The 27,015-nt window shown below is 39.3% G+C and overlaps 5 protein-coding genes across 8 annotated transcripts in view; 2 read left to right on the top strand and 3 right to left on the bottom strand.

The window, feature by feature from the left end:
• Window positions 1-1,193, top strand: part of cskmt (citrate synthase lysine methyltransferase) — a 1,930-nt gene extending 737 nt beyond the window's left edge. For both annotated transcript variants that reach the window (XM_017472757.3, XM_017472759.3), the window contains exon 2: window positions 455-1,193. In XM_017472757.3, coding sequence (XP_017328246.1) covers window positions 455-1,119 — 665 coding nt within the window. In that variant the 3' untranslated portion in view covers window positions 1,120-1,193. The remainder of the gene's footprint in view (window positions 1-454) is intronic.
• Window positions 1,194-1,353: 160 nt separating this feature from the next.
• On the bottom strand, window positions 1,354-6,636 carry fam113 (family with sequence similarity 113). The gene is made up of 8 exons (XM_017472755.3): window positions 6,468-6,636; window positions 6,306-6,385; window positions 5,041-5,273; window positions 4,726-4,876; window positions 4,311-4,554; window positions 2,934-3,029; window positions 2,179-2,298; window positions 1,354-2,043 (listed from the first exon to the last, which is right to left on the bottom strand). The coding sequence occupies exons 1-8, from the start codon at window positions 6,553-6,555 to the stop codon at window positions 1,877-1,879; spliced, it is 1,179 nt and encodes a 392-aa protein (XP_017328244.1). The 5' UTR covers window positions 6,556-6,636; the 3' UTR covers window positions 1,354-1,876.
• Window positions 6,637-7,777: 1,141 nt separating this feature from the next.
• Window positions 7,778-10,579, bottom strand: LOC128632973 (uncharacterized). The gene is made up of 2 exons (XM_053681364.1): window positions 9,372-10,579; window positions 7,778-9,144 (listed from the first exon to the last, which is right to left on the bottom strand). The coding sequence occupies exon 2, from the start codon at window positions 9,082-9,084 to the stop codon at window positions 8,473-8,475; it is 612 nt and encodes a 203-aa protein (XP_053537339.1). The 5' UTR covers window positions 9,085-9,144; window positions 9,372-10,579; the 3' UTR covers window positions 7,778-8,472.
• Window positions 10,580-10,713: 134 nt separating this feature from the next.
• Window positions 10,714-19,505, bottom strand: adad2 (adenosine deaminase domain containing 2). Of its 3 annotated transcripts, none has more exons than XM_017471974.3 (9): window positions 19,415-19,505; window positions 18,485-18,931; window positions 15,566-15,694; window positions 14,028-14,178; window positions 12,631-12,795; window positions 11,797-12,011; window positions 11,431-11,665; window positions 11,211-11,343; window positions 10,714-11,067 (listed from the first exon to the last, which is right to left on the bottom strand). In XM_017471974.3, exons 2-9 carry the CDS (start codon window positions 18,906-18,908, stop codon window positions 10,957-10,959), a joined length of 1,563 nt encoding a protein of 520 aa, XP_017327463.1. In that variant the 5' UTR covers window positions 18,909-18,931; window positions 19,415-19,505; the 3' UTR covers window positions 10,714-10,956. The 3 variants fall into 3 exon arrangements, with proteins under 3 accessions (XP_017327463.1, XP_017327465.1, XP_017327464.1); XM_017471976.3 differs by having other exon boundaries at window positions 18,485-18,740; window positions 19,415-19,503; XM_017471975.2 differs by having other exon boundaries at window positions 18,485-18,915; window positions 19,415-19,502.
• Window positions 19,506-19,551: 46 nt separating this feature from the next.
• On the top strand, window positions 19,552-25,929 carry krcp (kelch repeat-containing protein). The gene is made up of 13 exons (XM_017471973.3): window positions 19,552-19,784; window positions 20,453-20,611; window positions 20,716-20,788; window positions 20,891-20,950; window positions 21,067-21,334; window positions 22,912-23,034; window positions 23,155-23,342; window positions 23,527-23,723; window positions 24,191-24,282; window positions 24,554-24,608; window positions 24,800-24,897; window positions 25,297-25,391; window positions 25,546-25,929. Exons 1-13 carry the CDS (start codon window positions 19,723-19,725, stop codon window positions 25,669-25,671), a joined length of 1,596 nt encoding a protein of 531 aa, XP_017327462.1. The 5' UTR covers window positions 19,552-19,722; the 3' UTR covers window positions 25,672-25,929.
• Window positions 25,930-27,015: the final 1,086 nt, after the last annotated feature.

The raw sequence follows: 27,015 nt of genomic DNA, 5'->3' as shown, positions 1-27,015 counted from the left end.
TTATTTAAAGAAAAGTGTGCAGCCAGTGTGTGTGTAGGTTTTCATTCTAACCAAAAAGCCTCCAGTAGACTCTCAGATATGGTGCCTGCTTGGTTGGAATGAAAACCTGCAGCCATACTGGTCCTTTGCTGATACAGTTGAACATCCCTGACCTAAAAGGTACTTGAGGCATGCAAAAGGTTGGACATGGTGACAACAGCTACATTTGAGCATAAAAGTTTAAATATTTATCACATTCAGAAAGGGAGCTACTTTTGAACACTTAAAAAAATATATATTTTTTAGTTCCTTAATATACACAATTTGGGATAATGAAGGAATAGTTTGTCTTAAGGTTGTGAAAGCATTTGCACTCAACTGTATGGTAAGGTTAAAAATATGTTACTGCCAGGAATCAGTAAATTTGCAGTTTCAATATCGTACCCATTCACTAAATGTATGCTTGCATTCACAGGTGACCTAATTAACAACATGGACAAAAAAGCAACATGGGACAGGTTTTACACAGAAAACAGCAGGAAAGGAAATTTCAAGAATTTTGAGTGGTTCTTTGGCTTTCATTCAGTCAAAGACTACATCTTGCCTCTAATGCAGTCCATGTCTGATACTCCTGCACCATTACATGTTCTGGACATTGGCTGTGGCACCTCAGCATTGGGGCCTGGTATCTTCACACACTCCCAATGTGCAGTGAAGGTCACATGTGCCGATATCTCTCCGGTGGCGGTGAGATTAATGCAGGAACATGCTGAAAGTACACCAGTGCAACCCTGCAATCCAGCCTCTACCCTTTTCTTCAGAGAAATGGACTGCACAGAGCTGGAAGGTCACTTTGAGCCCAGAAGCCTGTCCTTGATAATAGACAAAGGTACAACAGATGCACTGGTGAGATCCAAGGAAGGACGAGCAAAAGCTGGGCAAATTGTACAGCAGTGTCTGACTGTGTTGAGATGGTCAGGGAGCTTGCTGCAGTTTTCAGACGAAGATCCAGATGCCAGGCTGCTTTGGCTGGAGAATGAGAGTCAAAACTCAGCTGATGTATCAGTACATGAAGTTGGAGAATTAAGAGGGGTCACTTACTTCTGTTATCAAATAACCCCTTATACAGCCCAACACTGACATCTTGAATGTTACTCTGTATTTTGTGTGATACTGTCATTTTGCTTTATGTAATTATATTTCTCCACACATTAGATTACTACTGCTTGTCGTTATTCCAATGATTTTGACCGTGATTATTGTATGCACAATGCAATCACAATGTTTGCATCTTGGTATTTGTGAACCAGACCAATTGGCAGAATGAATAGTTTAAAGATAAACCACTGAATGCAGATGCGTTAGCATTATTTTACATGTAACATTTTATTTGTAACTTGCATAAGTGCCAAGTTTTAAACAAACAACAAAAGCCCTTTACAAAAAGCCAATATAGCCTCATACAATATTTTGATAGACTCCAAAACAGCCAACAGTGTATCCATGCAAAGCAGGGTTGAGGTTTATATGGCATATAAAAATACACAAATTGCAAATTGTAGATAGTACAATGGTGTCCAAATAAAATACCGCCAATAAAAGCCTGGGATGATTAAGAACACCAATAATGATGTACAAAAACCTTAAGGTGTTAAAGTAAACAATTTTTTTGTTTGCATGTTTGTTTGTTTTTTAAATACACAATGGCACATTATAAAAAGTGAAGAAAAAGGAAGAAAAAAAAAAAAAAAAAAAGTAGTTTACGGATTTATAGCTTACTTTACACAAACGAATAAAGTTTCTTCCAAAGTGTTTCTACATTTAGTTCCTTCTGATGAGGGTTTTAAAGAACATCACTACATTTCAGCCATCAAACAAATCACATTATTGCTTGTTTTCAGTATCTGTATGACCGGATTGAATTATGCCGAGAGTATGGGTTAGACTGCCGCTTTGTGCGTTTTTGCTTCATCACAAAGTTGTTCCCTGGGCAGGAGGGGGCAGCAGGCGGCAGCATGGTTCTGCCATTACCACCATGGCCATGGCGGTTGTCATAGCTCCCACCTTAAACCAAAAATGAGAAAACTCATGCTGACTAACACAGAGCATAATGTAACAATTCTATAATCAGAAATTCTTAAATAAAGATGAGCTAGAACACAAACGAGAGTGATGGTAATGGCTATAAATCTCTCTTACCATTATGGGTAGTTTTGTTCTCAAAGTTTAAGTAACCAGTGCTGAACCGAGAGCGTGTAGGTAGTGCATCCTCATAATAACGGGGTCCAAAGCCATCATACTGCAACTGTTGTTCACAAGCTGGCAGTGAAAAGATACGTTAATAAAACTATATCTTCTCTAAATACTCAGGTTCCATTCAAATTATGGTTTGATGTTACATGACATACAGAGTCCGTCACTGATTTTAGTTAAATTTGTTTAAGTTTCTTTTATCATATTACCCTCAGTAGTAGCAGGGTATTGACAGTTGCCTGTATAGATTAAGCCATTAGCTCCAATGTAAAAACTAACACCTCATGTCATCATTTGGGCCTGCTGCAAAAATTCCAAATAAATGCTGAAGAACCAGTTAATACATCAATCAAGACTGCTTGTGAGCTTCTGTTTCTACACAGGCACTTCATAGCCTAGTAAATTACACCAGACTGGCTGTTTTTGGAGAGGACATTTAACAAAAAGTATAAAAACCAGCAGTGCTATAAATGTACACAAATGTTTTCCTGTTTGGAAGATTCTTTGTAAATTTTGTGTTATTTTGAAACTACACAACCATTCTGTTTCCAGGGACTCCACTGCAGGTCTTTAGTCTGGCCAGGTTTTAGCGACAATGTTCAGGTTCTAACAAAAGCATCTACTAGCTTTTCAGATAAACCTCATTAGAACTGTAAAGTTAGGAAGACAAATTATATTAAAAGAGACATTCAGAATTTTACCTCCATAATGACCAGAATCTGCCATGGACCTTGCTGGACTGTAGTCACTTTGATTTGGAGTCTGCTTGTAATCCAGCAACCACGTCTTACTCTGGTCTACAAAATGAAGATTACTGATAAAAAGCTGCCAATGAAAAATACATCACAATAAACTTATAATTCACAACACTTTGGACTAATTTTCTCTTACAATATTGTGGCAAGAAAGACCAGTGGAGAATTCCCAAATAGTTGTGTCTGAAGTCCTTCATTAGTATGACAAAATGTAAATTGATATTCTAGGTTCACCGACAGGGACAAGCTGCAACTTGTCTTATAGCAAGTATAAATTGCTGTGAGCAGAGGGTCTGCAAGCTGAAACACTTTTCTTGATGAAAGAGATCAGAGGGGAACGACCTGCCTGGTTTGAGCTGACAGGAGGTCTATAGTAGCTCAAATAAGCACTCTTTACACCTGTGGTGAGTAGAAAAACATCTCAGAACTCACAACACATCAAACCTTCAGGTGGATTAGCTGCAACAGTATCGGAATGCCGATAACCACTTCTGAATGCACGTGATCTCCGATCCCTCAGACGTCACGGTCTTAAAAACAGTCATGAGTCTGTAATGGATATCCTAACATGGGCTCAGGAATACTCTGATAAACCTTTCAGTCAACACCATTCGCCACTGCATCCACAGATGCAAGTTAAGGCTTTACTATGCAAAGCAGAAGCCATACATCAACACTGTCCAGAAGCACCGCCGACTTCTCTGGGCTTGGTCTCATCTGAGATGGACAGTAGCACAGTGGTATCGTGTTTTGTGGTCCGACGAGTCAACATTTCAAGTTTGGACAAAACAGCCATCGTGTTCTCCGGGCCAAAGAGGAAAAGGAGCATCCAAGCTGTTATCAGAGTCAGGTCCAAAAGCCAGATTTTGTCATGGTATGGAGGTGTGTCAGTGCCCATGGCATGGGTAACTTGCACATGACATGTGTGAGGGTACCATTAATGCAGAAAGATATGTACACATTTTGGAGCAACATATGCTGCCATCCAGAGCAGGACAACGCCAAACCACATTCTGCCTGGATTACAAGTGTATGGCTGCATAAACAGAGAGTGCAGGTGCTAGCATGGCCTGCCTGAAGTCTTGAAAATAATCCTGAGTCCTATTTCTTTTTTCAAAAAAATTAATTTAATTCACAAAGTAAAAAGTCAAATAATGTGTTTTCAATATAATGACTCTTGGGTTTGTTTGTTTTTTTCCATACTGTCCAAACTTTTTTTGGAATTGAGGTTGTACAACAAACATGTTAATAGGTAAATAATTCTGGTTTCAATAGGAACATGAAATGAGTCACAAGAGTGTCCTAGGGTCTTGTTTAACTTACCTGGGGCTAGAGGGTTGGGCAGCTCTACACCCCAGGCCTGAGCAGAATGAGCCAGCAGCAAGCATGTGATATAACGGTGAGCTACAGCATTCCAGTGAACCCCATCATTCATGCGATGCTGGAGGCTAAACCGGAAGTGAAAGTGAAGGTCTAGAACATCTAGCCCATATGCATCTGCCAGCATTGCACCATAGAAGTTTGCCTCAATCACATCATAACGAAGAGTCTGGGCCATGTCCTGAATCTGAAATATGGGAGGATCTTAAAACAGTTACTGATCTGAATGAATCAGCCACATAGACAAAGGTTCTGTGGACTAATTAGGTTTAACACAACACTTCTCTTGATTTATGCTGCCAATATCTAGAGAAATTACAGTTTAGAGTACTCTAGCCCAAATTAAGAACTGACCCACCTCTGGTACCAGAAAGCCTCCTATGATCTTCTTGCCCAGCGGCATGGTCATGTTCCAGACCACAAGGCTATCCTCTGGCAGAACAGCCTTCAGCTGCACAAAAAATTTATTTAGGTTCTCCTTGTACTCTGGGACCCACTTACGGTTGTATCTGATGAGCAAAAGAGAGAAAAGCACACAATGCAGAGACCATTATACCTCCCGGACATGTGGAGTAGCTATAATCTATTGAGAAAATCTTTTTCTTCCTTTCTGAGCTTTAGGTCAGTATTATGTGCAAGTTTAGATGATAGACACCACCCTTTACACAGTTACCTTGATATATCCCAAACACAGGAGCTCGCTATGACCACATCTGGCTTCAGCTCATGTTTGAAGTCAGAAAGGATGCTCTCCATGTAGCGAGAGAAGATCCGTGTGATGAAGTAGAACCGGACCAGGTGGTGGTCCGTGCGATACTGACGAACTTCTCTGTACTCTGTGCCATTGTTCATATGACCTAGTCTCCCACCCTCTATTAAACAGTCTTGTTCAAAGGACAGCTCTCCCTTGATGACAGAGGTGAGAATTATTAAAGCCCCAGCATATTATCATTACTGACACTTAATCATTTGGCTTTTATTCATGTACACTGTACAGTTAAACACACATGAAGAGTTCTCCAATTAAAGAAATAAATGTGCCAGAATCCTAGTTTTCACCTGTATAATGTTAAAGGCTGCATTTGACAGTTTGGTCAAACATGAAAGAAACAAAAGAAGGGGTGGTTGGGCCACAATGTTGTGGCCATCATCCAAGAGTTCTGTGTAGAAATCTTGTCTGGTAAAGCTGGCATTCTCTAGGTGACTAAAATGCTCATTCCTATAAAGACATTTACACATCCACACATTGGCAATAATTAATCACACCCCATTGTGCCATAAATAATACTGCTCATCCAATGGGTCATCAATTCATTCACCTTTATTAAATCTACACTATATGGCAAAAAGTATAGACACCTGACCATCACACCCATATGTGGGTCTTCCCCAAAAGCACACAATTGTATAGGATTTCTTTGTATGCTGTAGCTTTAAGATTCCCCTTCACTGGAACTAAGGAGCCCAAATATGTGCCAGCATGACAATGCTCCTGTTCACAAACCGAAGTCCATAACAACATGGTTTGCCAAAATTGGAGTGGCCTGTACAAAGCCCTGAACATCTTTGGGATAAATTGTGACACAGGCTGTACCTCACTAATGCTCTAGTTGCTGAATGAGCACAAATCCCCACAGCCATGCTCCAAAATCCAGTGGAAAGTGTTTGCCGAAGACTGTATGGTTTTTATCACGCCAAAAGGGGACTAAATCTGGTATCGAGTGATGATCAGGTGTCCACACACTTTGGCCATATAGTAAGTTTGAAAACCTAGCTTTGGCAGTTGCAATTCATAGCAAAAGGTAAAATGCCTAGTTTTAGGTCCCTATAAGAAACTAATGAAAGGGTTAACCTACATGCATCAAAGTAAAGATGGCTTTATTCAAACACAAAGTGTGGTTAATAATTCAAGCAAACAAACAAACAAACAACACATACCTTGCGTTTGAGCTGGGATAACGACAGATAAGAGTCTCTTTGCAAAAGCAACACCAAGTCTTTGTACACAGACCGCTGAACTAGAAGGAAAAACAAATATTTACCAGCAGCTACATGCTATGGGATCATCACAGTGTGTGTGTGCTCAAAGCTAATACTCACTTGAATCACCAAGCACAACAACAAATTTGTTATGGAGAAGTTGACTAGCTTGACGATGAGTCACAGTCCTCATGCAGGCCTCTCGCATCTTGCAGCTAATTTAAATAAAGGTGTAATGCAGTAATACAGCTAGATAACTAGCGGAGAACGGAACTAAAAGATGTCGAGATATCCCAGGCAGAAAACGTTGTCTTTAAAGTTCTGCCAGTTTTTCCCTCCAGGTGTAAGTGCTGTAGCTGCTCGTCTCCAAGTAGATAACAACCTCCCCACTAACGTTATTTATATGATGCCCTCAAGAAGTGAGCAAACACTTGCCCTGAATTAATCAACTCTATGAACGATATTAATGGCGGAATTAAGCAACTCAGTAAATAAACCAGTAAGGAGCGTTCATATGAACCGAGTAATCAAAAACAGTGTAATAAAGTTGTTTAAATCCCGCTGTTTTCCAACAGGAAGCGGTCTTTATTCTCGGTTTCCCTGCTCAGTTACTAACGGAACATCAGGGTTTAAATTAACTGCCATAAAGTTGGCTTGATGTTGGACGTTCAATATTCACAGATATGCGGAAATTAAGGGACCGTCTATAAAGTTACACACCACGTTGTTTTACACGCCTCTAACTTCAATAGCATTTGGAGGGAACAACGTGCAGTCATATAACCAACTGTAAAATGTTCAACTAGGTGTCAGGTATGACGCACACCTTTTAGATTTTTGATAGTTAACAAAACAAAATAAACTATTAAATCATATATAAAAATTGCCATGAATTTCACTACAGAACGGGCTCATACACAAAATATACCATTATTTAAAGCTCAATAGCATTTGAAGGGAGTGATGTACAGTCACAGAACCATCTGCAAAGTGTTCATGTAGCTGTCCAGTATGCCGCACATCTTTTAGATTTTTGATATTTAATAAAATAAACTATTAAATCATATGTAAATTAGATATGAATTTCACTACAGAGTCTTGTTTTTCTGTATCTCTCTAACCAGAACAATAAATTAGCATTTAGATATTTTTACGTACGGCTGAAACCACTGTTTCCGACTCTGAGGCCTGGAAAAAAGCATTTATTTTTGGTGTATTGAGCTGGGACGAAAGCCAGAAAGTCTTTAAGCTGGTAGAAATGTAAGTTATCGTATAGACATGAATAATTCATTATGACAACGGAGGTTGGTTTGTTTTTAGAAAGAAAAAGCTAATACCCTGCCTTTTTTAACAAAATTTTTTTTTTACTTTGGTTGGAGGGATTTTTCCACAACACGTACATCTGGGCATCCTTTTTGGGAGAGAAGTTTAACCATTTTGATAATAAATATAACTTCTTATTAACATTCTTCACTGTCCGGGACGGTACACATCTGACAAGTGTGTTTGGAATAAAAACATCTATTAAGGAATATCAAGTCTCACAAAATATTTTAAGAACAAAACGGATACCCCAGGATCATGTTTAACCCTTTTTATTAATTCTTCAAAGAGGTCAAGGACCCTGTTGCTGGTAGAGGTCATTAGTTTGTGCGTGGCATGAAATCCTTCCTCATCATTTTCTGCCTTGCTCTCCAGAAAATCCAGCACAGTGCTGCTTCTGCTTTCTCCCATTTTGTGATCTGACTTGGTGTCACTTTTCTCTTCAGACCCATCTTCTCAAGTACATCACATTTACATTTACATTTATTCATTTAGCAGACGCTTTTATCCAAAGCGACTTACAAATGAGAAAATACAAGCAAAGCGATATATCAAGCAAGTATATCAATACAAGTAGTGCTACCATACAAGATCCATTAATTGAGTTCCAGAAGAAACAAAGTGCACAGAGTAGAGGTGTAAATGCCAGAGTAAGGTTTTTTATTATTATTATTATTATTATTTATTAGGGGTTGGTTAGGTGTTCACGGAAGAGGTGGGTCAAGATGGTGAGAGATTCTGTGGTCCGGATTGAGGTTCGAAGTTCATTCCACCACTGAGGAACATTTAGTTTGAAGATTCTTCAAAGGGACCTTGAGCCACGCTGAGTAGGTGCTAATAAGCGTCGGTCGTTGATTGATTGCAGATTGCGTGAGGGAACATATGCCTTCAGGAGAGTGTTGAGGTAGGGGGGTGCTGTTCCAGACAAGGTCATGTAGGTGAGCATCAAGGCCTTGAATTTGATGCGGGTGGCTACAGGAAGCCAGTGGAGGGAGATGAAGAGGGGTGTGACATGGGTTCTCTTGGGCTGGTTGAAGACGAGGCGTGCTGCTGCATTCTGAATCATTTGAAGGGGTTTGATGCAGCTGGCTAGGAGGCCCGAGAGTAGTGAGTTGCAGTAGTCCAGTTTTGAGATAACAAGAGCCTGGACTAGTAGTTGTGTAGCCTGTTCAGTGAGGTAGGGTCTGATTTTCTTGATGTTGTACAGGATGAACCTACAGGACCGTGCAGTAGTTGAGATGTAGTTTGTAAAGGTCAAGCTGTCGATAATCACCCCAAGGTTCCTGGCTGTCCTGGTTGGCTTGAGTGTGGTTGAGCCGAGCTGTACAGTGAGGTTGTGGTTGATTGAGGGATAGGCTGGGATGACGAGAAGCTCAGATTTTGCCAGGTTGAGCTTAAGGTGGTGTTCCATCATCCAGACCGAGATGTCCTACAGGCAAGCAGAGATACGTGCAGAGACTGATGGATCATCAGGCTGGAAGGACAAATAGAGTTGGGTGTCATCAGCATAGCAGTGGTATGAGAAGCTATGACACTCAATCACCTCCCCATCACAGTACAATACAAAACAACAAATGATATACACAAAAACTAAAACCAAGACATATTAATTAGATTATGACAGGTATTAGCTAATACCTCATTGCACGTATCAAACAAAGTGAAAACATGTCTTTCCATCTATAACTCGAGCTAACTCACCAAACTCCAGGCTTTTTTGGCACTGTGGCTCCTCCCCCTAAAGTTTCCCATCCATTTTGGTGAGATGTTGGTCTCCTCATCAGTCTCTGCTGGAAATGACTTTGAGTGGTGCAGTTCTGAATCGTATTATTTTGAATATTTGGTTATCCCTAAATGCAGAAGCTCAAAAACATATTGTGCATGACTGATGCGTTACTTTAAAACGAAATAATTCTACACCTATATAAAGTTCACTCTCTATTGTCATACACAAGGAGCATTGATTTCGAGCAGAAAAATATATGAAAACATTACATCTAAAATTTAACACATTAAACTAAAAAGAACAAAATGTGCTTAGAAATCCTCGAAAATGTTTAGTGCTATGTCCAACATATGTTATTTCATCAGTACAGTCTCTAGTTACAATAACATCATGCTTATATTTATGAATGGTTGGAGTTCCTGCCATTGTGCAGATGTAAAGGAGATGGGGAATTTGATTGTTTAAAAAAAGAACTTACCTTTGCTATAACCAGATATAATTAATATAAATTTAACACCAGTTGTTAATTAACAATTGTTAATTAATTAATTAACAAATGGTGTTAATGTAGAAGCCTTGAAAGTCCTTTAGCCTGGATTTGTACATGAATTTGATACCAAATAGCAATAGCATTTGAAGGGAATGACTTACAGTCATAAAACCAACTGTAGAGTGTTCATCTAGGTGTCAGCTAGAACACACACCTTTTAGATTTTTTTTTATATTTAAAAATAAAATAAACTATTAAATCATATGTAAATCATGTATTTCATTACTGAATGGGCTCATACACAAAATATACCATTATTTAAAGCTCAATAGAATTTGAAGGGAATGACAGTCACAGAACCAACAGTAAAGTGTTCATCTAGGTGTCATCTATAAAGCAAACCTTGTTTGATGTTTTGATATTTAATAAAATAAATGAAGAAATCATGTATAATTATTGCTATGTATTTCACTAATGAATGGACTCGTACAAAAAAAAACAAACCCATAATTTAAAGCTCAATAGAATTTGAAGAGAATCACCGTCACAAAACCAGCTGTAAAGTGTTCATCTAGGTGTCATCTATAATGCACACCTTTTAGATTTTTGATATTTAACACTACAATGCATGAATAAAAAAAAATTATTATTATTATTTTTTTTAAATCTCCCGTGTTCAAACGTGTTTTTAATTTTACCTGTTATGTAATACATTTACTTAAAACACGGTCAGATATGTTTGTAGGATTGTATATACAGTACATGTGTATCTCTATAAATATCATTAATCAGATGGGTTTAAAAAAAACTGCTCAGACAACAAAGACTGACTGAACTTATATTTTTTTATATATATGCTTCAAACAAGTATAATTAAAGTTGTTGTTTTTTTCTTGAAAGCGCAACAACAACAAATCAAGAACCAACTGAGTTAAAAAACAAGAAAACCAGTTTTAGAAAAACAATTTTAGAACAGGCGAAACATATCTATTGTTCAATTCTGGATAGTTATTTTACTGTAACAAAATATAATGCTGGAGATTAAAGACAGACAGAAGTCAAGAATGTAGTCAGCAACTGAAGCTGTCCACCAGATGTTTTGAGTTCCATGGTCCTGCAATGTTGGTTAAGAACTGCTGTTTCACCATATCTTTGACCTTTTGATACGAGTGGGCAGCGAGCTTTTAAAAGAAATGCATATAAAATTCAATCAAAAGGATACAATCCACACAAATTGATATGACGACATGTTCCTCATGAATCAGTTTTTGAATACAGATTAATCTTAAACAGGGTACAGAAACCCAATCAGAAACTTCCATACCTTGGCTTCGTGGTAGATTACAAATGACAGGAGCTCTTGTTGACCAGAAAGCATTGCAACTTTTCTGAAGCTGTAGAACTGTGCTCTTTTGCATAGTCTACTGGTAAACCCAGGTCCACTGACAAAAGGAGAGCTGAAAGAAAAAAATTCAAAAGGATTAACTTTAACATACTGACCAGCTCTTATGAAATAATTCACCTTATGAACAGTTAAGCCTTACCCACTGATAGCATATCCAGTTGTACTGTCTAGAATCTCAATGCTGGAGTCTCCCAGACACCAATTAACACTGAGGTCTTTGCAGTGGTTGGCATTTATACCCGGTTCCACATTCTCTCCATTCTGGAAGAAGATGGTCGTTTGTTGGTATGAAGGAATCAGGACGTCTTTCAGACCAGTCCCCAGGCGCTTGTTGATGGTGTCAGACACTATATCAGAGCAATGGCTAGTGTCACCTGGACAATATAAAAAATAAATAAATAAAACCCCATTGAGCGTTGATCTAAACTATCCCAGGAACACACTACATTTTGTGTATACAATGACATACTAACCACAAACCCTCAAGCACAATATAACCACTCACCAAGAATGGCACTGGTGATGTACAATGGCTCAATGAAGTGACTTAGCAGTGCTCCCTGAACTCCTGTGACAGTCCAGCGAGTGAGTTTTGCACTGTCAGACATGCAGCAGATGCGAGCGCCCCAGATACTGGGATGCAGGAAGGCAGCAGGAATCAGAGAGCCTTTGGCATGGCATTGCAGCTTCAGTGATTGGTAGCCACTGCTATGGGACTTCCTGTGAAGATAAACCCTTTCATTACTGACCAAAAAAAACCAAATAGCAATTTTGAGGATGTTTGCTTGGATAAACCTTAGGATGAACTTTCTGACCTAGATCTATATGAAAGCTAAAGGTTCTCCAGGACTTAGACTTGCTTAGTTCTTACAGATTTCTCAACCACAAAGTTATTTTGTAGTTCATATAATCGATCTAAACATTACATTCTAGGGTGAATGAAAGTCACTTAGAAGTCACAACTACTGACCTGTCTATTGAGAGTAATATAAATGTCAAATATAAACATCATACATAACTATTAGTCTGAAAAAAAAACATACGTTATATTGGTTATACAAGTGCTGGCCTAATAAACTTGGTCATTAAGGTATAGAATATGTCAAGAGAAAAGTTTACCTGACTAGCTAGAAAAGGTTTCTATTAATTTGGTTAGTCAGGTTGGCTGTTTATACTTAAGCCGTTCTTACAATGTCTAAGCTTCACTGTTTTATAGATTAAACAAACACCTTTCCATGTTAAGTCAAAATGATCAAATAAAAATTTTACTTCTTTTTTTCTTTTTAATAGAAATATTTGTATTTTCCTCACAGATATGCATTGTCTCTCTGTCACTCACATTATGTGTTGTGCTGCCCCTTTAGGAGTCTTGTTGGTGTAGAGGTGTAGGTAGATCTTTGGTTTGAGCTGAAGCAGCAGCTTTATGGGAGTGCTCTGAAATACAGAGCGCTCTCGAAGCTCTGGCTCAGAACTGTAGAATAACATGAGCTGCTTATACAAATATCTGATTTTTAAAAAAAAAAGAAGAAGAAAAAAAACCCACATATGAACACTTGTTAGGTGAATAATTTCAAAAATATGTAGGAGAGATGTAGCACAAAATTTTAAAGCAACACTCTTAAAAATAAAGGTTCTTCAATGGTTCTTTACAGCACTATAAGTTCTGTAAAGAACCTTCTTCTTGTCAAGAACCATTTTTCATTGTATAGGTTTCCTGAGTTGAGCTATATGGCTCTTTGGAAATTAAAAAAAAAGTTCTTTATGTTTCATTATGTTCTTTCGAACAGTGCATTGGTTCTTCAAGGTATCATCCCAACATTTAAAGTGAACCCTATAAGGTTCTTTCTGAGACTGGAAAAAGGTTCTCCTGACATCACTCTTAAGGACCTCACTTTGGTTCATTTAAGCACTAAGGGTTTTTTTGAGAACACTTATGATAACATGGTTCCTTGTGGCACTGCTCTGAAGAAGCATTTCTGTTCTCTTTAAAGCACCAGCAAATAGATCGTTCTCTAAAGAACTTGAAAGTAAAAGGTTCTTTGTGCAACTTAAAAGGAGTCTCCCAATGGCATCAGGCTGAAAAACCCTTATTGATTCTAATTGGAACCTTTATTTCTAAGAGTGTACAACATACAAATACATTCTAGATAATTACATGCCATCAGTTTTGTGGCAACAGTGTAGAGAAGGCCTACATATGGTATGATGGTCAGGTGTCCACATATTTTTGGCCATGTTCTAGTTAACCCTTTTTACCAGAGGCCAAAAAAAATAAAAGGAAATTGTGCCCGTTTTGGGGTGCCCATGTTCAGCATTGAATTTAATCTGTGATGTCACACTCCACAGTAATGGTTAAATGGTTCATATGAAAGTAGGCACTCAGGGCTTTAAGAATCTGGAGTTTTTCATAAGTATATTTTATATATGAATAAAAATTCCCTCTTTTTTTTTTTTTTTTTTTTAAATAAACTGATTGAAAAAGTCGATTTCCATTCCGCCTGCAAAATGGAATGGCAGTGCACTGCAAGAAAGGGTTAAAGAAGAACTGAGCCAACCATTACTATTTTTGCCATCAAAAATAAATAAATCTGAGCTGCTACACCGTCACTGGAGTGACACTTACGGAAGTGAGATTTTGGAACAAATAAAAACATACTTGAATCACAGGTAGCAATTATACGAGATATTTTCACCACTAGCAGAATACTTTAGGCTCTCTAAGAGTTTTTTCCTTACCTTTTCAGGGCTCTGCGTGCAATGACTATGGCATGGCAGTCATGGACGATTGAGCCTGTAAAACAATACCAACCACTGCAGCAGCTCTCCCCTGTGCCCAGTGCCACCACTTCATATTGCTCACAACACTGCCCTCCTGTGTCAGTCACCTCTGATACATATACAGATTTTTACAGAACACCATATTTGCTGCCATACACAAGCAAACTGTGTCTTTTGTTTTTGTGTGCATCTCATACAATTTTTTTATTTTTAGATCTTCAAACTTCAAAATACAGCATGAAACAAGTCAAAGTCAACACACAAGTTTTTAATTTTTTCATTGAAGCAAAAAAAAAAAAAAAAAAATCCAACACCCAACACCTATCACCCATGTGAAAAACTAATTGCCCCCTTCAACTTAAAATCTGTTTGCTTTGGATCCTTGTCTTGCTGTATAATCCAGTTCCATTTGAGACTTACAGACTGAAGACCGGATATTCTCCTTTAGGATTTTCTGGTAGAGAGCAGAATTCATGTTTCCCTCAATTGTTGCAAGTTGCCCAGGCCCTGAAGCAGCAAAGTATCCCCACACCATCACACTTCCACCGCCATGCTTGACCATAGGTATGATGTTCTTTTTGTGGAATTCTGTGTGTAGTTTACGCCAGATGTAAACGGGACACCTATCTTTTAAACAGTTCCAATTTCAACTCATCAATCCACAGAACATCCTCCCAAAAGGTTTGAGGATCATCAAGGTTTGTTTTGGCAAAATTTAGACGAGCCTTAATGTTCTTCTGGGTTAGCAGTGGTTTTCACTTCGCCACTCTTCCATGGATGCCATTTGTCCCCAGTGTCTTTCTAATAGTGGAGTCATGAACAGTGACCTTTATTGATGCAAGACAGATCTGTAGGTCCTTTGATGTTGTCCTTGGCTCTTTTGTGACTTGCTGGATGAGTAGTTGTGCTCTTGGAGGAATTTTGGGAAGTCGGCCACTTCTGCACAGGTTCACTACTATGTTGAATTTTTCCATTTGGAGATAATTGCTCTCGCTGTGGTTCTTTGGAGTCCCAGATCCTTTGAAATAACTTTGTAACCCTTCCCAGACTGATGTATTTCAAAACAGCTTCTTCCTCATAATTTCTGGAATTTCTTTCAATTTTGTCATAGTGTGTTACTGCGCAAGACTTTTAACCAACTTCATGCTGTTGAAAAAGTTTTATTTAAGAACTATTTCATTAGGACCTGTTGCGTCTAGTCCAGCTGAACCCCATTATGAATGCAGCTTTATAGATTTGGGGAATTAGTAACTATGGGGGCAAATACATTTTCATACAGGCACAGTTGGTATTGCATAATGTTATTTTTGAAGCAAAAAAGTTAGCATTTCAAAACTGTATTTTGTGTTTACTCAGGTTGCCTTTGTTTTATCTTAGATTTTGTTTTAATTTCTGAAAACAATTTAGTATGAGATATACACAAACAGAAGAAATACTTTTTCACAGCACTGTATATTCGATGCAGGAAACTTATTCAGTCTCTGTGTCACACAAACCTCTCTCCAGGACAAAAGCAGCAAGGCAACTTTTAGTGCTACGGTACTCAGGACATTCCCTCAGCAGTTTGTCGAAGCGTTCGCTACACAGGGCTGCCACACGATTCTTGTGCCAGTCTGTGAAACTCACTGAAATAAGAATCAGATTAACTGTGTGTGTGTGTATATAATATTTATATATTTATTTATATATATGTTACAAGTTACATACACTCACCAAGCACTTTATTAGGAACACTATACTAATACTGGGTACGGCCTCCCTTTGCTCTCAAACCAGCTTCAATTCTCCATGGCATGGATTCCACAAAATGTTCAAAACGTTCCCGTAAGATTCTGGTCCATGTTGACATGATTTACATTTGAGAATACATTGCTTTTGGGTTGGATGTGGGATGTTAGTACTGGCCATAACACATCACATATATACCAAACATCAATAAAGAGCCAACCATAAAAAAGCAGAGGGATAAAGAGTATGAGGGGAAATACAAGTACAGTTATCCGAAAAAAATAAGTACACCTCATGAAAATTGTTGGCTTTTTTGACTTATTTGGACAAGCAAACATTTGATCCTCTCTAAAACAGTGCCTATTAATAAAGTTGATACTCTATCAAATAACACATAAAATTGACATTTTGTAGTAATTTTCACAATTTAAATGAACAAAAAACAGATCAGTATCATGGAAAAAGTAAGTACACCCCTACATTTATCATACCTTCAAACTCAATTAGAATCAGGTGTTCAGGATTGGGTGCCAGTGATTATAACCTGTTTACGGAGTGCAGGTGGAACCGGTCTTATTTATACACCTCTCATATCTAGCATCTGGTGTTCCCTTTGCTATTGAGGTGTGTGGAGTCATCATGCCAAGATCTAGAGTTCTGTAAGGCCTTCAGAAAAAAGGTTGTGGATGTCTAGGAGTCTGGCAAGGTATTTAAAAAAAGATGTCCAAATGATTTGAAATACATCATTCCGCTGTAAGGAAAATCATCTACGAAATGGTGCAGATTTCAAACGACTGCCAATTTGTCCAGGACTGGCCGTCCCAGCAAATTCAGCCCAAGAGCAGACCGTCTGATGCAAAAATAAGTCTCCAAGAACCTCAAAATTTCATCACAGTATCTGCTAGTAAGTCTCACAACTGTTGGTGTCAAAGTGCACGCTTCTACAATCAGAAAGAGATTGCATGAATTTGACCTGCACAGGAGGCGTGCCAGGAAAAAGCCTTTGCATGATTACAGTTTGCCAATGAGCATATAGGTAAAAACCAAGCCTTTTGGAATAATGTGCACTGGACAGATAAATCAAAGATAAGAGTTTTTTGGCCACAGCAACAGCAGACATGTTTGGTGCTGATCAAGACATCCTTTCAGGAGAAGTAGAGTGCTTGAAGATAAGGTGAGGCAACCTATCCGTAAGTTGAAGCTGAGCCAAAAGTGGACCTTTCAACAGGATAATGATCCTAAACACACAAGCAAATTCACCAAGAAATGGCTCAAACAGAAGGAATGGAGGGTTATGGAATGGCCTAGTCAAAGCCCGGATTTGAATCCCATTGAAATGTTGTGGGGAGAATTTGAAACAGGCAGTACATGCAATAAAACCCAAATTTCAGCAAGTCTGGTGGACAATTATGCAAAACACCTAGCCTCTGACAGCTTCTGAGGCCAAGAGTGTACTTAATGTTTTCCACAGAAAAATACAACAGCTATTGATATTTTTGTTGAATAAATGATTGAAAAAGCTCATTTTCCTTTTTTCTTGGTTTTGTTCAAGTATATCAACCTTAAATAGGCACTGTTTCAAAGATAAATGTTTTCTTATCCAAATATGTAAAATAAATAAATAAATAACAAAAGCCAACAAATTATTTATTTGTGTGAAGAAAAAACATTCCCCACACCATTACACCACCTCCACCAGCCTGGACTGTTGACACAAGGCAGACTGAGTCAAGGCTTCATGCAGTTAGTGCCAAATTCTGACCCTACCTCCTGTGTGCATTAGTAGTAAGCGACATTCATCAGACCAGGCTACGTTTCTCCAGTCTTCAACTGTCCATTTTTGGTGATCCTGTGCCCACTGCAACCTCAGCTTTCTATTCTTGGCTGACAGAAGTGGAACCATTCTCTGTTGACCTTTCTCATCAACAAGGCGTTTCTGACCACCTCCAGCTGCTCACTGTACGTGTTTTCTTTATTGCACCATTCTGAGTAAACTCCTGAGAGTGGTGTGTGTGAAAATCCCAGGAGATCAGCAGCTATAGAAATGCTCAAACCAGCCTGTCACCAACAATCATGCCATGGTCAAAATCACTGAGATCACATTTCCCCACTGTGATGGGTGATGTGAACATTACCGAAAGCTGCTTGCTCTTATCTGAAGGATTTTAAGCATTGCACTGTTGCCACATGATCGGCTGATTAGATAATTGCACGAATGAGTGGGTGTACAGGTCTTCCTAATAAAGTGCTCAGTGAGTGTACACTATATAGTCAAAGGGTTGTGGACACCTGACCATCACACCCATATGTGCTTGCTCATTCAGCTACAAGAGCATTAGTGATGTCAGGCACTGATGTTGGGTGAGGAGGCCAGGCATGCAGTTCGAGTTCCAGTTCATCCAAAAGTGTTCAGTGGGGTTGAGATCAGAGAAGGCCACTTGAGTTCTTCCACTCCGACCTTCACAAACCATGTCTAAACATGTTTAAGCTAGTGAAGGGAAATTGTAACGTTAAAGCATATAAAGACATGTTATACAATTGTGAGCATCCAACTTTGTGCCAGCAGTTTGGGGAAGAACCACATATGGATGTGATGTTCAAGTCTCCACAAACAAACAAACAAACAAACAAACAAATAAATAAATATATAAATAAATAAATAACATCAAATGACAGATTCAGCTCACCTCCAGTCCTCTTTCCTCTTTTAGGGGAGCTCACAGCTGTATTGCCCCGACCTGGTAAAAAGCCATCCCCTTCAGAAGGGCTGCTCAGGCTCTCAAAAGAGGGGCATTCCTCTTCAAAGTCATTATCATCCTCCACAAAGGTTGGTGAAGTCAGCATATGGCCTCTCACCGACTGCAGTCCAGATGGACTGGACTCCTCTGAAGGAGCTGGAACCAGGGAGTCAGGGGTCTTGGACCTGGATCTCTCTGTGGAGTACTGAAAATCCCCAAATTCAAGGTCAGGTAAAGTGGGTGGATTAGGAGACGGCCTCAAGCTTGCCCTTTGCACAGTGAAGCTGGGTTCCCTCTCTGAGGCGACGCGCATAATCAAAGATGCAGCTATTTTGGGAAGGCGGTTCCCTCCTCCACTGTTTTGGGGATCCATGGTGATCCTGCACGATGATGTTACTTAACAACAACAACAACAACAACAACAAAATTCTTAAAAACAAATACATTCACAAAATAACTATGACTACCACCAAAACCTCATATGCAGCAATCCATGTTATTGATAGATAGATAGATAGATAGATAGATAGATAGATAGATAGATAGGAAAAACTCATATTACTCCAGTTACTACTAGAGTGGTGGTATTAGTAATTCTAATTAGTAATTAGATATGATTTAAACACAGTAAACGTGTACAAATAAGACCTGGATTTTATTTTCTTAAAAAGTGGATTAACTGAGTAACAATAAAAAGGCAATAAGCTAACATTGGCTGGTTGAATAAATTAGCTAGACAGAAAGCTGAACTCGACAATAAATTGCACATCTAAACAGCAACAACTTCAGCTAAATGAAGTAACAGAATATAACACAAGTATATTAAAGAGAAAAACACATTCACATTCCAGAAAACATGATTTGACATATCTGACGCACCGTTTCCTCGTTAGCAACTTTACAGTTTTTCTTCCCAACACAATTACTGCACCCAACACTTAACTTTCTTTTCCTCTAATAATATTACTAGACGTTCCTTATTGGCTGAAACGCCTGTCTATCATCTGAGAGGCGGGGCTAAACGAACTTCCGCCTCAGCTGTGGCGCCATATTCAGATTGAACTCAGAGTTGGCGGGAGATGTGTTGCTCCTGCGGCTGATGTTGCTCCAGTACGGGTCGGATGAAAATTATTATTTGCCTCAGTTTTAATTTCAAGTTGTATCTTATTAATCACTAAGCGAAAAACATGGAGGAGTTCGCTGTGTATGCGGTTTTTGGACCAGACGAAGCGCCGCAGCAGATTGCAAAGTAAGCAAAACAAGTGAATATTGCTGAAGTCTGTTGAGGTTTGTAAAAATGCACAGCTTTTTATAGCTATTTTTGTTTACAATACAGTTAAGCCAGCTCTAGATAGATGTATTAATATTTTATTGTTTTTTTCCCGTGAAGTTTTTCTGCATTTGCGAAACGCCTACATGTTCGAAACAGAAAGCCTTACACAGGAGCTGTTTACTTATTTACTGCCTGAACAGATCATGTCATGGCTGTTCCCCAAAACATTACCATAAAGTCAGCTTTCAAAACAATAACCTAATTGAGCACGTCAGAGTCGTCGTAATTGTCAGTCATTTGCTTCATCTAACATCCAGTGCAGGTTTTTTAAAAAAAAAATTATTATTATTTTTTAATCAGTCCAAAGCCTACAATTTGTAATCCGATAATATAATGGAACTTGTTTTTGCCTGATGTATTTTTGGGCGTCCACTCCGTTATTTGTCCTTGTGGTTGGAAAAACACTTAAGTTAAGGATTTTATATATAGTACACACTAGAGCGTACCATTTTCTTTCGTTTGCCTGCAAAGAAAAAAGGCAACCACCCCAGATGATTCCTGTTAACTTTTTCATTGTGTAAGTACTGAGTGTTTTGTTTACCAGGATATTAGCCTAACATGTTTGTCCTAATTGCTCCGTGCAGTCTTTGTGGACATGGAGGCAGATGGGCAGTAAAGCCAGGTGTCCAGCAGATTGTACTGTTTACTAGAGGAAGATGGGGAAAGTGCAGTAGTGTTTCAGTTGAACTCAGTGATGAGAAAGACATGCTTATCACTCTGGGCAAATTAACACCTTTCAACAAGTAAGATTACTTCTTAAAAATTGCCTCTATTATTATTAATTTTTTTTACATCTCCCTGTGAAAGTAAGGATTTGTTGAATTCTAATAACTATCGAATGTGTCAGATGTGTTTCTTGGGAGTTAGGGGAAGATGGTGTATGGAGTGATGGAGCGACATTAAATGTTCATATCGAGGGGGTGAGTGTTGTCTGAAATCTTCCCTAATATTGCCAAGCTACATATTTAAATATTAAATATAAGCAAACATGTTTTTTTTGTGTGTGTGTGTGTCTCACTCAGGTTACAAGTGAGTTGCTTGATCCAGCACTTACCATTGCACAAAAGGAATACACTCCAGAGGTGAGGTGTTTCCCTGAATACCACTTGGCTGCACGTCTTAATATTCTGTAACTGATTAGTGATTTCCATGTTTAAGCTAATGGTGAAATTTGCTTTATAATTTCTTTCTTTTTCAGTGCAGCACCACAACTGCGGTACGTAAAGCAGGGCTGGGCAAGAGGAAACGGTCGCAAGGAGAGGAAGAAGAGGGAGAGGACACAAAAGGACAAGAGAATATTTGCCCAAACTCTTCAGAAAAGGTAACACCACAGCGGCGAGGCAGGAGCAATCCCCGCACAGGACAAACACGGCTGTTCCAGCAAGAAGAAAAGCAGAGCGCCACCCGTACCCCTCCGAACCCTAAAGCTAAAGGAAAACAACAAATGAAAACCCCTACGCAGACTGGTGAGTGTGTCGTTAAATGTACAGTAAATGCATTATTCTGTGTCCCAGTTTGCATACTCTCCATCTTAAATAGTATCCGAGATTAGAATGAGTGTGTCCCAAATCGTAGTATGTTGAAACGAGTATCCTGACGGTACCCAGTGGTCTACTATTTCTGCTTGGTTTTCGTGCAACACACTCCAGAATAAGTTGGGACAGTCGACTGTCTTTTAATAACACATTAAGTGTTTGGGCGCTGAAGACACCAGTTAAGTTTAGCAAGCGGAATTTCCCCCCATTCATCCATTATGCATTTCTTTAGCTGCGCAACTGAACAGTTCCTTCGTTGCATTATTTTACGCTTCATAATGCGCCACACATTCTCAGAGATTGGTCAGGACTGCAGACAGGCCATGCTAGCACCCGCACTCTCTGCTTACATAACCATGCACTTGTAATCCGAGCAGAATGTGGTTTGGCGTTGTCCTGCTCTAGATGGCAGCATATGTTGCTCCAAAATGTGTACATATCTTTCTACATTAATGCTGCCCTCACAGATGTGCAAGTTACCCATGCCATGGGCACTGATGCACCCCCATACCATGGCAGAAGCTGGCTTTTGGACCTGATGGTGAAAACAGCTTGGCTGGTCCTTTTCCTCTTTGGCCCAGAGAACACGACGGCTGGTTTGTCCACAAACTATTTGAATTGTTGACTCATCGGACCACAAAACATGATACCACTGTGCTACTGTCCATCTCAGATGAGACCGAGCCCAGAGACGTCGGCAGTGCTTTTGGACAGTGTTGATGTATGGATTCTGCTTTACATAATAAAGCCTTAATTTGCATCTGTGGATGAAGCGGTGAATGGTGTTGAGTGACAAAGGTTTACCAAAGTATTCCCGAACCCATGTCAGGATATCCATTACAGACTCACGACAGTTTTTAAGACCGTGACGTCTGAGGGATCTGACATCACGTGCATTCAGAAGTAGTTTTCGGCCTTGCCTTTACACACTGAGATTTGATCGGATTCCTTGAATCTTTTAATTATGTTGTGCACTGTAGAAGGTGAAATGCCCCAAATCTCACGGATTTGTCTTTGGGGAATGTTGTTCTCAAACTGTTGGATTATTCGCTGACATATCTATTGGCAGATTGGCGAGCCTCGACCCATCCTTGCTCTTGAAGGACTAGGCCTTTCTTGGAGGATCCTTATATACTATGATTAGACGATTGCCTCACCTGTTTCACATCACCTTCTTATTTCAACTTTTCACATTATTATTAGCTATTAGTCATAAATTGCCCCGTCCCAACTTTTTTGGAACGTGTTGCATGCGCAAATTTCAAAATAACCCTTTATGTTCAGAAAAACTATGCAGTCGATTAGGTAAAACATGAAATACTTTGTCTTTATACATTTTTTGTTTAAATACAAGTCAAAGTACATTTATAAATCACTCCTCTTTGTTTTTCTTAGCATTCACCATACTGTCCCAACTTTTTTTGGAATTGGGGTTGTACATTTATGTACAATTGTATAGCAGAATGGTTTTATATATTCTTAATTTCATGTGCTTTTAACTTTACTAGACAGTCCATCAGGCCGGTGGGGTCAGACCCTCTGTCCTATTGACCCTCAGACAGCCATACTTATTGGAGGACAAGGTGCCAGAATGCAGCTCTGCAAGGATCCCATTTGGAAGCTGTGTACAGGTGAGCCTTCATTTCATCTAAAGACATACAGTATTCCTCAGCTTGGATATTCATTGTTTTGATAACAGGCATATTATTTTTTTCTGAGCATTTATACCTATCCTTTATATTCATATTCAGAGGACTTGTCATGGGTCCCTGCTGAAACTCTGGCAGAGGGCCCCACACCAGAGGCTCGGATTGGCCACACAGCAACTTATGACCCTGAATCAAAGCGGATCTTTGTGTTTGGTGGCTCCAAACATAAGAAATGGTTCAATGACGTCCATATTTTAGACACACAGAGCTGGCGCTGGACTATGGTGGAGGTTATTTCATTTTCAAAACATTTAGTGTTAACTGACATTAGCGATTCTTCTTCAAAGTTCACTTGAATTAAAAGTCAGAGCTAATTTGTCTTTTATTTGATTGCCTGTGAAAGAGGTTCCTGGGTACATGGGGATCAGTGGAATGAAAGATGGGGAAAATTATTTCTTTCTCTTACTTTTTTAGGCACAAGGTAAAGTTCCTCCTCTGGCCTATCACAGCTGCTCTCTGTTCAGGGGAGAGCTTTTTGTGTTTGGAGGCGTGTTCCCTCGTCCCCATCCAGAGCCTGATGGCTGCAGTGACTCCCTCTACATTTTCAACCCTGAAATGACCATCTGGTATCAGCCCATTGTTAATGGAGACAAGCCTTCTCCACGCTCTGGGTTAGTGTGATAGGGAAAGACACATTGGAAGTGTAAAATCATCAGATGAAGTGCAGAGCAGATGTGCTGATGAATGTAAATCTTTTACCTCTGAATGTTCCTGGATAAATATAAATTGTCTATATAGTATTTACTGCTCTAAAAACAATTTATTAGCTTAGTGGTTAGCACATTTGCCTTGTTGCACCTCTGGGGTTGGGGGTTTGATTCCTGCCCAGTACTGTGTGTGTGTGGAGCTTGCTTTGGGGGTTTCCTCCCCCAGTCCAAGCGCATACATTGTAGGCTCGCTGGTGTCTCCAAATTGTTCGTAGTGTGTGATGAGTTGGCACATTGTATCCCCTGCCGCATGCCCCGAGTGCCCTGGGATAGACGCCAGGCTCCCCTGCTACCTTGTGTAGGATGAGATGTACAGAAAATGGATGGATTTGGATTGCTGTTAATTATCTTTCATTTCTCTTCCTATTCAGGCATTCAGCTTGTGTGATGCAGGGGAACATCTTTATTTTTGGAGGCTGGGACACACCAGTCTGCTTCAATGACATGTTCAAGCTTGATCTGTGTAAGAACTGTATTTACATGTTTTCTTATTTGTTATGGCCCTTTTTCCCTATCTAGTTATTAAAAATATCCTGAGATCATACTTGAAGAAAATAACCTGTGCATAAAAAGTAATGTGTGATGCTTGTCAAAATGTGATCTATATCTTTGCCAGAAAATGTACTCAAACCCATTGAACACACACTGTAATGCACTTTAATACTATTCAACCAACTTGGATGTTCAGTATATGGTGTTTTTAAAAATATATATATATTTTAATTTTTAAAAAGGCCTTATGGAGTTTTTGCCTGTGCAGACGAGTGGATCAGCCCCCTCACCACGGAGGTACTAATAAAATCACACAACACCAGATTTAGTCAGTGTTTTCATGAAAAGTATCTCAGTACTGCTAATTAAATGGTGTTTTGTCATCCTCTCTGACTGACTTAAGGCTTGTTTCAGCATTATGATGCATTGGTTGCTATATCCATATACGAACTACTGACTCAGCTTTCACCTTTGAACTTTTTTCACAGCTGGCATGGCTGTGCTGTTCTGTCTGAGTCATGTTTCTTGGTCTATGGAGGCTACAATGGAAACGATGCATTGAGTGACACATTTATATTCAACACAGGTGAACATGGTGTTCTACTTACTGTCACATTTCATTTAACACCCAGAGCCTTTTTTTTTTTTTTTTTTTTTTTTTTTTTGGAGGTGTTATTTAAACTTCCTTATCTTTAAATCAAGTGTGTGCTTATCCCAGTTTTTCACTTTGCCTTATTCAGTCATTCTAATGCTCAAGGACCACAATTATGGTTTTGGTCTTGCTTAAATGAACACTTGCCTGAAGTATTGGGGCTTCTCATATCTTGATCTAGCACAAAGCAATATGTTGTCCAGTGTTTTCTGGTAATTATTTTGATAGAAAGTGGTCATTTTCTTCCTGGTCATGGCAAATGGTACCATCTTGTTTAGCTCTGACTGGAGGTGCATTTTCTGCACTGTTGATTTTATTATATTTGTTTAATAGACACAAATTGCTGGACTTCTTTGGCATGTAGTCAGCTGACCTCAACACCAAGAGCTGGACACTCCATCATCACCATGGCAACAGCATGCGTGAAGGTACCTGCCACATCCTCTGAATACACACATAAAAGCTTTTACTTGTAAAGAATATGCATGCACATTTATGTGGGCCCTGTTTCTTGGAATACACATGCTATTTTTTCTTTAGCAGTAATGAATGTCTAGCATTGTTTGCTTTCTTTTGCCATAGGGTTCCTCTGATGATCAAGAGCAGGTTGCTGAGTCTCAAACATTGCTCATATTTGGAGGAGGGAACAACGAAGGCAGCTTCTTCTCTGACTTGATCACTGTGCCAGTGAAGGAGCTGTGTGAATGAGACTCAGTGCTTTGGTGAAGGGACTATGAGATTAAATAGATGCCTGTCTTTTATATTTCAAAGATTTTATATTATGTTTTTGTTGCAGAAGTTTCATGATGTCTTAAATGGAAATTGTTAGCATTGGGCCTATGCTGACTTGGCATTTAATCCAAACATAAAGGCTTGAACTTTTATTTGCGAATAAAAGTGAGACATTGTGTGAAAATGTTTTAAAGGTGTATATTATCATTAAAATGTCTACACTATACATAGAAACAGTTGTTGTGACATGTATTCTGTTCCAAATATTTTCATTCATCTTTTTAATAGTTTTGTCATGGGTCAAGTTTCTTTGTACAGACTTACAGCTTTGAATTTCACTCCATAGGACACTTCAACGAATAGTTTTTATAGTTATGACTACTGAATGTAGTATCTAGGGAACCATCAACAATTTCTCAGGTAACCTCTACTCAGTCCATTAATGAAAAGCACCACTTTGAGCAGAGCAAGGAAACTGACATGGTACTAGATGTTGCTCTTATACAAGTATATCAGACTCATGGTATGTCACTAGTAATAATGGGTTGATATAATCATACCCAAAAATATCCTGCTAACAGCAGTTGTGTGGGCAGAAACAGACCCAGATGAAGGATTGGAAGACTAACACCTTGTGTGTATGTAAAAAGATGAGCAAGTGTTGCTTCTGTACCTGATATCCTTGATACCAGTGCAACCACATTACCGAACTCTACCATGCCAGTGTCACCACCCAAATAACTGGTCTCTTTCTGCTAATGGACATTAGTTGTCGGGTGTTACCACCTCACAGCTCCAGTATCCTTGGTTTTGATCCTGTGTTCCTGTACATGTTGTCGTCATGCTTGTGTGGGTTTTCTCTGGGTTGTCTGGTTTCCTCTCAACTCTACCAAAACACAAACATTCTGTTAAATGGATTGGCTATGATAAATTGGACCTAAGTGTGAGTTTTTATGTGTGTATTAAAGTCTGTATTCCTACGCATGTTCCCATGACCAGAATAAAGTTTACTGAAAGTGAAGTAGATTACGAAGAGCCAGTGTTTTATGGTAGGTGTGTACGTTTACCTGATAAAATGGCCTCTGAGTGAGCTGAGAGAGTATGTTGTTGAGAGGACGCTGGGTGTCAGCCGCAGTCTGCACTGAGCTCGGTGGTCCGGTCAGAGGCGGCAGGAGCTGAGGTGATGTTTCCCGCCCCTCCACTGTGCGGCGGCCGGCCATGTTACTTCGCGTTGTTCCGGCACTTTATCCACCAGCCTGAGCCGCCGCTCTTGTCAGTCGCTAAAGGAAGAAACCGACTTAAACGGTGTGAATAATGGAT

Source organism: Ictalurus punctatus, chromosome 7 (genome assembly GCF_001660625.3).
Source record: "Ictalurus punctatus breed USDA103 chromosome 7, Coco_2.0, whole genome shotgun sequence".
NCBI lineage: Eukaryota > Metazoa > Chordata > Actinopteri > Siluriformes > Ictaluridae > Ictalurus > Ictalurus punctatus.
Note: the sequence above shows the minus strand (reverse complement) of the source record. Positions and strands in the feature narration are given on the sequence as shown.